This window comes from Amphiura filiformis, chromosome 11 (assembly GCF_039555335.1).
Source record: "Amphiura filiformis chromosome 11, Afil_fr2py, whole genome shotgun sequence".
NCBI lineage: Eukaryota > Metazoa > Echinodermata > Ophiuroidea > Amphilepidida > Amphiuridae > Amphiura > Amphiura filiformis.
In genome coordinates, this window is record NC_092638.1 from 563,649 (window position 1) to 577,118 (window position 13,470).

Genomic DNA, 13,470 nt, shown 5'->3' on the forward strand with positions numbered 1-13,470 from the left:
TATCAAAACTCCAATTTACGAAGATGATCTTGATTTATAGTTGACATTTGAAATTGGACATCTAATCCATCGGATAGTTTTACCAATTTTCAGAGGAAAGTGTCTAACGATATAATATATTTTCAATTTGTTAAGGGGTACTACACCCTGTGGTAAATTGTGACTATTTTACATTTTTCTCAAAAATAATAACACACTGGTAACAAAAGTTATGTATATTATTGGGGCAAGGAATCCAATTACTACACTGAAATGTCAGTGACTCAAGACAAGCGGTTCAGTATATATGATACAAAACGAGGTACATCCTAGCGGTACCTTATTTCTTATCATAAATAACAAACCGCTTGTCTTGGGTCACTGAAATTCCAGTGTAGTAATTGAATTCCTTGCCCCTATAATATACGTAACTTTGTTACCACTAATGTTTTTAGTTTTTGAGAAAATAAAAAAAATAGACACAAATTATCGAGGGTGTAGTACCACCTTAATTAGAATGTGGATTGAATTTTAAAGGTTAAACATTTGATATGTGTGATAATGTATCACTTTGACCTAGATTATATGAATATCATTATCTGACAGTGCAGTGATTAATAGACGATGAGACTAAATTGACATTTAAAGGGGCATTTCATGATCCACAGCCTCATCCCCCACTTTTTTCAAAAAAAGTTTTTATACCACTGGAAACCTCTGGCTACATAATGTTTATCTACCAAAAATTTCTTGCAGATTAATTCGTTTTGCAAAAATCTCGTCAAATTTGAATTTCGTTCTGGTGCACCAGAACGAAATAACACACAGTGGCCTATGGAGCAGTGTATTCACATAATCATGCATAACTCGCAAACGCAAAATCGGAATCAACTGAAATTTTGGGAATAAGCTTTTTTCGTGAATATCTACTGAAAAATGTCATAAAAAGAGGATGCTAGGATCACAAAATCCTCCTTTAAGAGAACTATTCACTAGGAATCGGATACACACAAAGACACAATATATAAATCTATTAGATATTTTTTTTAAATCAAAATTCTTTCTTTTCAAACAAAATCAATCTCTTATGAATAAGTGACCAGTTACCCTGCATACATATAACACCTTTTACGATATCAGTAGTACACAAGAGACTGGTCAACTAGCTACCTTACATCAAGGGACTTTATAAACTACCTGAAATTTACGGCCAAAATTAGGGGGGGGGGGGGCTGGCTGATATAAAAAAAAAATGAAGCATTTTAATAATACATTAATTTTGCAGATTTTTGGATAATATTTGACAAAGCTAAATGCTTTGTTTTTATTATTATCATCCTCGTCCTCATTGTATTTTAGGCCCATATGATTATTGTTTTGAAATCATTGTGACAACCTTTTTAATTTTATCCAAAATGTATGTGTGCTGAACACTATACCTTGCTCCAGGGTGAAATAGATCTTTGCCTTGCTCACTGTGTCCCTTGCTTACTCTCTCTTTCTCCCTCCCTCTCCCCTCTTTTTGTATGGCGGTATTCAAATGAGGCTTGATTTAAAATTTAGAGAGTAGTTTAATTATTAGGAAAATTAGAAAATAGTTGGAAAATTATATATTATGATAATCATAATTAATACTATTGGCTATTTTTGTTAAAGTCTTGAAATGAGAAAATGTATATCTCGATTTATTTCAAATCATGTTTCAAAACTATTAAAAACACACCTCATTCAAGGTTTCACATTATGAGGTCATTTAATCTGGTTTTGTGTAAAAATTGCTCAAAATAATTTTTCGTAATTTTAGCTTCTTATATACAATTGTGACACGATCAAGGGAAATGAGTCGGATGTCGCTAATATTGATTTTGAGATATTGGCAAAGAAAGTGTTAAAATTCTTTAGTTTTATATTGTTTTCAGCGATCGATAAATTGACGTAACTTCAAAAAGAAAGGTCATATCAACATGGGGTTTTCAGTTTCTGAAAGCTTTGAATGTCCTCTTTAGAAACATGTGTAAAACTCATTTTCGACCAGGGCCGACATGTGACTCATTCCCCTTGATCATGTCACAATTGTGTAACTGTGTGGTATCTGCTTTGAAGTTATAACTTAATTGGCAAATGTTATGAAAAGACATGTCACTTTCATATAGCAACAGTTATTTCAAGAGATATCATCATGGTACTAGTCTTATGATAATTATATGGTGCCCATCTTTTTGTGGGCAAAATAATTTACTGGGTGGGCATTTTGGGGCAATGGGCAGGTTGAATTTACTGGGTGGGCAAAATAATTTACTAGGTGGGCAAATGCCCAGTTTCCTGTTATTTACCTCCCTGAATTGGACCAATAGCTCCTTTTACACCGAAATTTAACTTCACTTTGGGCCAAAATAGTGTCAAATTGTATTAGCAACAAACATTTGCCTGCATACACCACTGAATATACGGGGGCGTCCGGGCCAAAATGATGCACACAGAGATAGTTTTTATCTTTCCTCCCTTCCCCCCATCACAGCTGACACCTAATACACCACTGCAGAGACACCACTTGTGATTTCCTGTCCATATACATATCCATTTGACGATGAAAGCACAAAGAACCAATTTTTTGCTTGCTATGCTCGCAAATGGGCAAATTTTGACCAAAAAAGCATAGAAAATCTGGGTTGTTTTTGTCACCCACAACACTTGCAAAGTGGACCTTTTTGGCCTTTGACAATATGTGGGTGGGGGATCTCACATCTTCTTACTGAACTACTCAATTTTCTGGCTACTTTGTTTTGCATGAATTACCAACAGCCAACATACCCACATGGACTTGTTTCACACATCCAGATAGTTCGGCATATTTTTCTCTTTGTTACACATTTTGTTATCAAAAAACAACACAATTTTGTGATTTTAGGAGCATTTTCTCTTTTTTTTAATGCACCCAAGAAATTGATAATTGGATACTTTCTCAACCCTACTTCTTTTGTTCCCCAAAAAATTCTAGTAAAAATTTCATTTGAATGAACGCAGTTACCAACAGTATTCTTTACGCTTTCTTCTTCAACAAAGTAACACATTTTGGGAAAAGGTCCACTTTTGGGGAAAATGGTCCACTTTTTCAAATCCTCCCCCAAATTAAATCCTGGCTATGCCCCTGGTTGCCATCACTATGGGTAGTTTGTCATGCATTATATTGATATGGGCAGTGGAGACCATCATACCCCAAAGTCATACACAATAGCACAGTTGCCAACAGTGTGACAATATGTGACCATCCACATCGAAACGCTCGTAAAGTTGGCCCCTGGTCAATTTTGTTTTCTTCCATGTTTAGAAAATATATATCATAAGCTTTACAATGATATATCATTTGACTTCAAACGATATCCAGAAGTGGAGTTATGGCTTGTTAAACTTTGCTCCTTCAGTAAAAAGGTACATTATTTTGGTGCTACAATATATCTCTTTTTCTATATTGCTGGTATTAAGGTGGCTGTGTACTCTCAGACATGCATGTAGTAAAAGTGCAATAACTTTGTAATTATTCGCATAAAACATATAAAAGTATACATTTTTATGAAGGCAAGACATCAATAAATCTTAATATAAATACAGATTTGGGGTAAAAACAACAATTTTGAAGAAAATCACAAAAGGTGAGTTTTTGGCAATATTTGTTAGGTACATCATAACAAAAAACACTCTTTCCAAAATATTTTATTTTGTTTTTAGCTCAATCTTGAGGCTCCATTCCAAAAGCGGTTTTTTATTTTTTTGATATTGGCCTTATTTTTGAGACATTGACCATATAAGGCATCAAAATGAACTTTTAAAATTCAAAAAGCCTATTTGCCCAAAATGATGCCCAAAATCGGAAATAGACCAAAATATAAAAAATGAGAAAACCGTTTCTTGAGTTGATCATACTTTTTACGATGATCATATTTGCTTACCTATAGATGCTGTATTTATTGAGTTATCGTGTACCTAAATCGTCATTTTACCGAGAAAATGAACATTGAAATAATGGCCGTTGAAGTTTAAAGTGGTCACATTTTGCACTTTCATCGAATCTCACAGGAGAATCGACAGTTTTCGTTTTTGTAACTTATATTGCGTGAACATCGGGTAAATCCACAGCCCCTTGAGAAGTTTGAGCAAAATCCATTCATAACTTGATATTTAAATCGGGGGAAAGAACTTGAAAAAAAACCCCACATTTTATCAGCTAAAACGGAGCCATTTGACCACTAGGTTTTTGTGAAATCATTGCTTCCGTGGTGTTTCCATAAGATGCGCCCGTGCGTGCAGATAAGCGTCAGCGTATGCGTCAGCGTATTTGTCGTTAACAAATTGCGCGATACATACGCGATGAGTTGTTGCGTCGTGTACCTTGCTGGTCAACAAAGATTTTCTTTCCTTTTCAATTTCAAACACGAGTGGAATAGTGAAATAAAATCCTTAAAATATTGCAGTTGGAGTTTACAAATCTGGATTTTCATTCCTTGTATTTATAAAAAACATAACAAGGTACAAACATATCATAAAACCTCAATTTTGAGAAAGAAACAATGGCTAGAGTACACAGCCGCGTTAAATATCAAATGGTCATAATTGGCGGTCACTTCAAATCATCCCCAAGTCACCAAAGTTCAGGAATGTCCTCTCATTGTTAATTGTTGGTTAACCCACCACTTGAACAGGATTTAGCCAAAGCAAACAAAGACTAAAGCTATTCACTATAAGTATAAGCTTATTATCCTCTTCAACAATAGGATTAAAGATTGGTATATGCCTGGACTGAAATGAGAAACTTGTAGGACAATTATTAGGTACATTATGAATACAAGCTTTATGCACATTTTGGACTGTAACTCGAAATTCAATTTGCCGACTTTACGAGCGGTTTGAGATGGATGGTCACATATACCCCAAAGTCATTTACATTTATTATGGAAGGCAGAATTCACCGCCCATTTGTTAAGCCCTCAATATGTTATTATGTTATCTTATTCGCTGAAAAAAAAGATGCATGTCCGTTAAAGTTCTCGGCATGGTCCTTTCTCACTGGTAGTGACTGGCTGATGTGTTTGTCATGATTAGGCCAAAAAAAAAAGGTTTGTCTCAAAGCTCGCGCGCGCATTTGTAAAATCGTGAGATTTGGAAAAAAAAAAGAAATGCAGATTTTTTTTATTTCAAATTTTTTTTTTTTTTTTAGTTTTTCCAGAAAAATTCGGCGAAATTCAGATTTTTTTCTCCAAATACCATGAAAAAAGTCGGGAATAAAAAAAAAAAAAAAAAAAAAAATCGCATTTCGCATTTGTTTTCAAAAAACTCGTGAGCTTTGAGACAAACCATTATTTTTTTTGGCCTTAACACGGAAAAAAGAACCAGTTCATGCCTTGGTCATGCAAATGCAGCTTATTGAGGTACTGATAAATCATGACATGATTCAATTAGCTAATCACAACCCCACTTCTATGTTTACGCTGTATTAGGCTATACATTGAAAAGAATACTGATACATAGTATAGCAAAATAACAGACCATAGCAAGCACATGTCAGGTCCTACTAATTAATACAAACTTTTCCTTCATCACAACTGAGTCCAACTTCTGGATTTGGGGCTTAATCATCAACCATCAATTCTGTAAAGGTGAAAAATAAGAAATGAATGATTTTAATTAGACTTCCTACAAGTCCTCAGGCATGTCATTTAATCCATAGATTATTTTTTCAATTCATAAGAAACAATGTATTCACACACTCCACCTTATAGGCCAATTTATTTCATAAGTTGAATTGCATACGGCATGCTTACAGCAATGTGTACAGTATGGATCACCTTGATCACTGCATGAAACCAAAGCCAGTTGATCATAGCTGGCAAGAGGACTTGTTAATTTTTTTTATATTTATTTATAACATTCGGCGAAACGCCAGGCTAAACCCAATATTGACAAGCAATAAATTGAAGGGATGCCTATACATGAATAACATCGAAAACAAACATAGAGAATAAATAAAAACACAAAAAGGTACCAAAACATGCCAAACAGACAAAAGAAGCAAAAGGAAATAGCTGAGAAAATACACAAAGATACTGGCTAAAAGAGGTGGTATTGGACAGCCAATTTGAAGGCCTGAAGGGATGTGGACTTGACGATGGCTTCCGGGAGGTAATTCCAAAGCGAGGGAGCATATGTACAATAGTACTTATGATTCTGCCAGTTGCAAGTTGCTGCCAACAAATGATGCAGTATACATGAGTAAACACATGCAACAAACTGACGAACACATGAGCTTTGTTATCGCAGTACATGATTGGATGACTACTCATACATATTGATATTTAGCTATCGACATCTCATTATTTTTGGTAATCTTAACCCCATGCAAAATTTGTCAGATTCACAGCAATTTTATACAAACCGATCTAGGACCCATGCTTATGGAAGGCCATTACTGCCACAATGTCATAACTGGTGTACATCACTACGCAGTGATGTACAGCATGGCTTTGGGTGGATACAGGCCTGAATCAAGACTAAGGACTACATCAATCTTTTTGTTTGTTCACTACTCACATTTTCTTACTGGGCCATGAGACGACACCTGTCTAACTCGCTGTGGTGGATGAGATACGTCACTCTCATCTGAACTACTGGAATCATCATTATGCCTGCGTTTTAAAGCTCTGTAAATAAGTAAACAAAAAAAACACATATAAATAAGAGCACTGGACCTCACAAAATGTTGTTCTACGATGCAAATCCATAAAAGCTGAAGTTCCCTTATCAACCTAAATCAAGAATAAATGTCACAGCCAGATGCTCTGGAAGTAATAGTTAAAAAGTGGCGCATCACTTGGCACTTTGTGAAGATAAGAGAGGATAACTTACACTTCCCACAATGCATTTCTTCCATTTCAATTTTCTGTACTGATTTGCTATCTAGTGCAACATGGGTCGATAGTGACAAAAAGTACCTCAATGAACAGAGCACATCCAGATCTCGCAAAATATGTTAATTCTATTCTCAAAACAAAACTAAGGGAATATGTACAAAATTTATGGGAGTGTCATTTGAAGTATTGAGGTGATACATCTTGTTGCAAAGGATTCTGGGAAGGGTAAAATCCAGGGTAAAATATCTTCTCTGAAAAGCAATGATGAAACTGGTTGTTTTGTTTCATGTCAAAAATACCATGAAGGATGTAGTTGGGTAATAATCCATTGATGTTGATTATAATTGCTTGGAATAATTGACTTTCATAATTTGATGGTTTAATAGTAATAAATGTGCAAAATAATAAGATTCGCCTGGTAGGGAGTGATTGGTCATCACTCAGGAGTCAAACATTTTTCAACTCACAATTTTTTGGTAAATCCAATAAAGCATTTGCGGGTAAACCTGAGATGTCGTCATTTGACGTCATGCCGATGTGTACATCCTTTAGCGAACAATGTTACTGCGCATTTGAAAGCTGTGAAGCTGCGCATCAGCATGACGACATCTCAGGTCTAACCGCAAAGAATTATAGGATTTACCAAAAAGGTCAATAGCTAAATTACTTTTCCATAAGTGATGGTTAAGAGATTAATTGACTCAACACTTTTCTGAAACAATCATGTACAAATTCAGCTTTAGAGAAGCTCTATAAGACTATAGGGCGGTTTCATGTACGCCACGGGTCACTAGCCCTGGAGGCACAACAACGATATTAGAGCATGTGAAAGTGAAATATCACCTACAGAGTGCTAATATTCCTTACAAAGCATGGGTTTGAATAACGCGCCAAAGATTCACAGAGGATGATAATAGTTTGTTTGTCCTCCACCGCACTTGGCTGACTCTCAATGCAGGTCATTTTTATCAACCTTTTAACCTTTTGTGCAAGCGCCCTATAGGTAAATTAGTTAATGTTAGCCAAGCTCGAACACTTGCCATGCTTGTAGCTCTGCGATAAACATGCGCATGTATATTGCACAGGCCACAAGATTGCATGCATGCACCTTACATTGTGTACATACTTAGTACGCTACACGGATGCAACAGGTACGTTCGAGCTTGGCCAAGAATGATCTAATTTACCTATAGCATACCTTATTTGCAAATCTGTTGTAGTGGAGACGTTAATCTTGGCCAATCTCGAACACTCGCCATGCTTGTAGCTCTGCGATAAACATGTGCATGTATAATAACACGGTCCAAAAGATTGCATGTACGCTCCTTACATCGCGTACACGCTTAGTACGCTACACGGATGCAACAAGTACGTTCGAGCTTGGCAAGAATGATCTAATTTACCTATAGCATACCTTATTTGCAAATCTGTTGTAGTGGAGACGTTAATCTTGGCCAATCTCGAACACTCGCCATGCTTGTAGCTCTGCGATAAACATGTGCATGTATAATAACACGGTCCAAAAGATTGCATGTACGCTCCTTACATCGCGTACACGCTTAGTACGCTACACGGATGCAACAAGTACGTTCGAGCTTGGCAAGAATGATCTAATTTACCTATGGCATACCTTATTTGCAAATCTGTTGCAGTGGTCTTATATTGCGTACACACTTAGTATGCTACATGGACGCAACAGGTACGTTCGAGCTTGGCCAAGAATGATCAAATTTACCTATGGCATACCTTATTTGCAAATCTGTTGCAGTGGCCGACTCTGACGTCCTGGAGACACTTGATGTTCCTCCCGCCTCACCAGATGGCCTCGCTACTCTAGTTCCACTAGGAACTACAACAGGATTCCTATATCCAGGATAAACAGCCCTGCCTGAGCCTGCAGCAGGAGTAGGGACAGAGTTTGGAATACCTCTGGTTTGATTTGGTCTGCTTACAATAGTGGTAGTATTATGCAATTGGGCTGATCTTGCTAGTTGACTCCCTCCCCCTGCTGGTGCTGTTGATGACAATGACAATGGTGGTACTTGATGAGAAGAAGCTGCATTATGAGAAGATGATGCTGTAGATGCTGTTGCTGATAGATTTGCTGGAGCTGCTGTTGATGTTGATGATGAGTTTATTTGTCCTCCTGAATGACTTCTATGTCTAGAAGATGAAGAACGATCATGTCTATGTTCACGACTAGAGGACGATGTTGGAAAACGAGATGGTACATTCCGTCGCCTACGCGTTCCTGGTATTCTAGATGCAATTACAGAGCCGCTTCCAGTTGCGAGAGGTCTCAGCGCTGCCCTCGCATCAGCCTGACTTAAGCCCCGTCTGAGTGGAATCGGCAATCCATGTGTCGTATTTGTGATTGGTCTTATTATATTACTCGGACCAGGTCGAGTTTGAGTGGAGGTAACAGTCGCAATGCTTAATGTAGACCTGTTGGCCCGGACTTGAGTAGAGGTGGATGGAGTAGAACCAGTATTTGACACAGGGCTATATAATTGTATTGGAATCAATGGAGCGCCCCCGCTGTTCGCTCTGGTCATGGTGGATGTCCCGGTGGATGTTGCTTGACCTCGACTGATCACTTGGAATGACACTTGCATCTTGATCTCTGGCGGGGAGGTTGGAACAACAGACACGCCAGGTGAGGTGGTTACAACGTTTACAATACCAGGACGACTGGGTACGGTTGATACGGATACCACATTGACAGATGACGAGGAGGATGGAACTGATGATGATGTAGGTCTGTAGGGTGGCGGTGGTGGTAGACGAGTGTTTGCGGAGTTCAACGCTGTATGGATGTTAACTTGCTGATCACGCTGCTGCGTTGGTGCAGAAGATCCACCAGACCTTGGTACTTCTAAGAATGGGGTAACTGTACCACGGGACGTATTTACAACCCATCCTGTAAAATCACGACCAATTTGCGACACAGAATTGGATCCATTCCTTGTTTGACTGGCATCACTGCTGCTTGTTGTTAATGGCCTACGAGCTGTGCTGGGTGGTGATGATGTTGGCGTATTAATCTCTTCCACAGACATGCTATCATTTGAATCACCATCGTTACTATTGCCTTCTCTTGGGTATTCAGCGTAATCTCTGTAACTGGAGGTATCACTGGCATACTCCACACTACTGTTACTCTCGTAACTCCTTCTACTATTCCCACCATCACTGTCTTGATCGTAATCATCCTCATCATCATCATCATTGTTGCTCCCATTATCATCGTCATCATCATCATCATCCTCACCGCTCTCATCACCAGCTCCTCCCTCACTCTGGTAGTCATCTTCATCCGAGTCTGGGTCATTTGCATCATCATCATCTGGCGAGTCACGTGAGTTGTCATCTTCTTGATCTACATCACTCGCTGATGAATCTTGCTGTGCACGATTCTGGAGATCAGAAACCATGTTTTCTAGCTGCACCAAACGCATTTCTGAGTCTTTCTTGTGATTCTCTAAATTATCTTCAAGTTCTGCAACACAAAAGGAATGTTACTAAATTAGCAATTTTATTAAAAGCTGATTTACATATAAAATAGCTTTGTCAACTAGTTGGGACCCCTACTTTTTGTTTTGCACATCAATGATCTGTCCAGTGTTGCCCAAAATTGCCTTGTTTGCCGATGACGCAAAATATTATTTGAATGTTAAAAACACCTATGATTGTGAACTTTTCAAAATCGTCACACTGTTGGAAGCTGTGTTCATTCAAATGAAATTTCTACTATAAATAATAAATCACCCCTGGTTGGAGTGGACTCCTTCTGCATGACAGAAGAGATAATGACAGAAAGCATAATATACCGGAGTAAATCAGACAGACAGCATAAACTACTGTCATCATAGTCTGACTCACAGGCTGTTTAGACAGATCAGACAAAGACAGTACATTTGGGAGCAAACAAGACAGATAGAAAGAAGGACAGGGGACAGTCAGGCAGGATGACATATTGATACAATATGAGAGTATGGGACTATGGGTATAAAGGAGACAAAAAAGACAGACAGACAGAAACTACTGTCAACTTACTCTGGAGTCTGTTCTTCAATTCCTCCACACATTTATGATTACTGGCATCTTTAGAAGCTACAGGCAGCCCGCATCCCCTCTTACATTGAACCAGTCTATACTGACACTCCTTCTCATGAGAGTACATGTTCTTTCTGAACACCACTTTTGCACAGCCCGTGTTCATACAATTGATTTGCACAAAGTCACAGTCACTAATGTGTGTCTTGTAGTGTTCAAGTTGAACCTAGAAAAAAAGAATGAAAGACAAAGAGTGTTGCTTTGACATTCAAATTTACATGTGATGGCCCTGTAAACTGCAACTTTTAAATATTGAACCACGTTGGACAAATGGGGAATCAAAATAAATCGTCTTTCTTTCTAAGTTTAAATATTGTGGTGTTAGTTCTGAAGCTATTTCTGAAGGCGTATTTATAACAGCTGCGTTACTTTTTGTGCAGTCTTGCAGGGTAATGGCAGCTAAGATATCTTACCCTTCCCAGAATCCTTTGCAACATGATACACCCCCTTGTGTCATCAAATGACACTCCCATTACTTTTTATAGGTTCTCTTTGTTTTCATGTTGAGAATAGATTGGCCAAACATCAAACATGGGTCGATAGTCAAGAAATAAACATATTTGCAAGGTGTTTAAATGTACTGTTCATTGAGGTACATTTCGTCACTATCGACCCATGTTGCACTAGATAACAAATCAGTACAGAAAATTGAAATGGAAGAAATGCATTATGGGAAGTCATAGCTGTATTATTTGTGACCTGTTCTCACAAAATGTGCAGAAAGTTGCCAGGGAAGAAAAGAAGATATGGCTCATTGGACATGCCATACAGGGTGTCCCAGAAAAAAATACAGAGCGAAGAAAATTGAACGTAAGTCGAGAAATAGACATCAGAATCAAAATGTGTAAAATGTAGCGCATAGCTTATTTTATTATGCATCACATACGAAAATTCTATTTGATTCAGATGACGGGTTGCAAAGAAATGAACGATTACATAATACGTGCATCAATTCAGTTCATTCCAAGTTTGATCAACAGGCCCTTTTTTCATACTCGCTCACTGCTTCCTAAAGTTTGTGTATCTCATTAAATTTAGTCCACATTATCTATTTTATAATCGGACGGTGGTATGTCATTCATGCTTTCACTGAAGATGAATAACAGTGTGTCCGAGAAAACTTTGATTTCTGCAATTGGAAACTTTCCAACTTCAATTCGTTATGTTGTGCAAATATTTTATATTTTAACTTTCCAAAGAACATTTGAGCCAAGAATAATGATCAAGTGCTTACAGCTTTAGGTGTGATTTTTGATACCATGCAACATTAATGTTGAAGTTTAAAAAGATTTAAACTTTGCATTACAATGTCTTGGAAATATTCCAAAAACATTAATGTGTGTGAGAAATATTTTAAGCCAGCTGGAATTCTTTATGCAATAATTCTTTATGCAACATTTATATCAACATTAATGACAAAATATATTTACAAGTACCGAGCATCATCTTTCATGCAAGCTTCCATTTTCAATATCGACCAGGTTTTCAAATTCACTGTTGGTAACACACGCTTTAGAAAGGGTGGGTTTGAGAGGTCCACAAAATGCTTAAAAGGATGGGTTTGAAAAATTTCTGGTTAAAATGTGTGTCCAAATATAAAGGGTGGTCACAGATAAAAAAGGGTGGGTTTAGAATCTCAACTCAAAGCTTACTGTAATTTCCGATTAAATGACAATAAATGAAACACAAAAAACATTGAAATACCATTCTGTAGTGTTTGGTCATCTAAAACCACGCTTAGAAAGGGTGGGTTTCGGAGTTTTGGTATAACGGGTATAAAATCAAAAGGGTGGCCGGTTTGAAATAAAAAAAAGGGTGGGTTTGTATCACCACTGCCAACTATGAAATTTGAACAAAACATAATTAAATGTTTTGCAAGAAACAGATTGTTTAAAAAGAACAAAATGGGTTTCACAGAACAAAATAGGAACACATTGACAGTTAAACACTAGTGTGCATTGTGTTGAATGATCTTTCTTTCAAACTTGGAATGAAGTGAATTGACGCATGCGTTATGTAATCGCCCATTTCTTCGCGATCAGTCAAACGATTCCTGTAAAATTAGTATATAAGATGCAGAATAAGATGGGCTACACGCTGATGTTTAGATTTTTGGATTCTGATGTCTATTTCTCGACTTACGTCTAAATTCATTCGCCCAGTAATTTTTACTGGGACACCCTGTATGTGCAGGAAACAGTTTGGACTCCCTGAAACTAGGAGTGTACCTACCTTAGCTTTGCAACCTTGGTCAGCATTTTCACATTTAATGATCAGACGACTAATCATATTCTTCACAATTGGCAGTGACGGCTTCAGTTTGGACTCCTGAGGCGCTTTATTTACAACTAGGAGTGTACCTACCTTAGCTTTGCAACCTTGGTCAGCATTTTCACATTTAATGATGAGACGACTAATCATATTCTTCACAATTGGCAGTGACGGCTTCGGTTTGGACTCCCTGAGGCGTTTA

General features: G+C 37.5%; 1 protein-coding gene across 1 annotated transcript; it reads right to left on the minus strand.

Moving 5' to 3' along the window:
* Positions 1-5,163: 5,163 nt before the first annotated feature.
* Positions 5,164-13,320, minus strand: LOC140164193 (uncharacterized). Its single transcript, XM_072187437.1, has 5 exons — positions 13,230-13,320; positions 10,938-11,163; positions 8,628-10,380; positions 6,562-6,671; positions 5,164-5,622 (listed from the first exon to the last, which is right to left on the minus strand). Coding segments are annotated over exons 1-5 (2,148 nt in total). The 5' UTR covers positions 13,287-13,320; the 3' UTR covers positions 5,164-5,620.
* Positions 13,321-13,470: the final 150 nt, after the last annotated feature.

Coding starts and splice junctions, on each gene's coding strand:
- LOC140164193 (XM_072187437.1), bottom strand. CDS start 13,286: ATGATTAGTCGTCTGATCATTAAATGTGAAAATGCTGACCAAGGTTGC. Junction 11,164..13,229: donor ACCAAGGTTGCAAAGCTAAG/GTAGGTACACTC, acceptor CTTTTTTTCTAG/GTTCAACTTGAACACTACAA. Junction 10,381..10,937: donor ATTGAAGAACAGACTCCAGA/GTAAGTTGACAG, acceptor TTTGTGTTGCAG/AACTTGAAGATAATTTAGAG.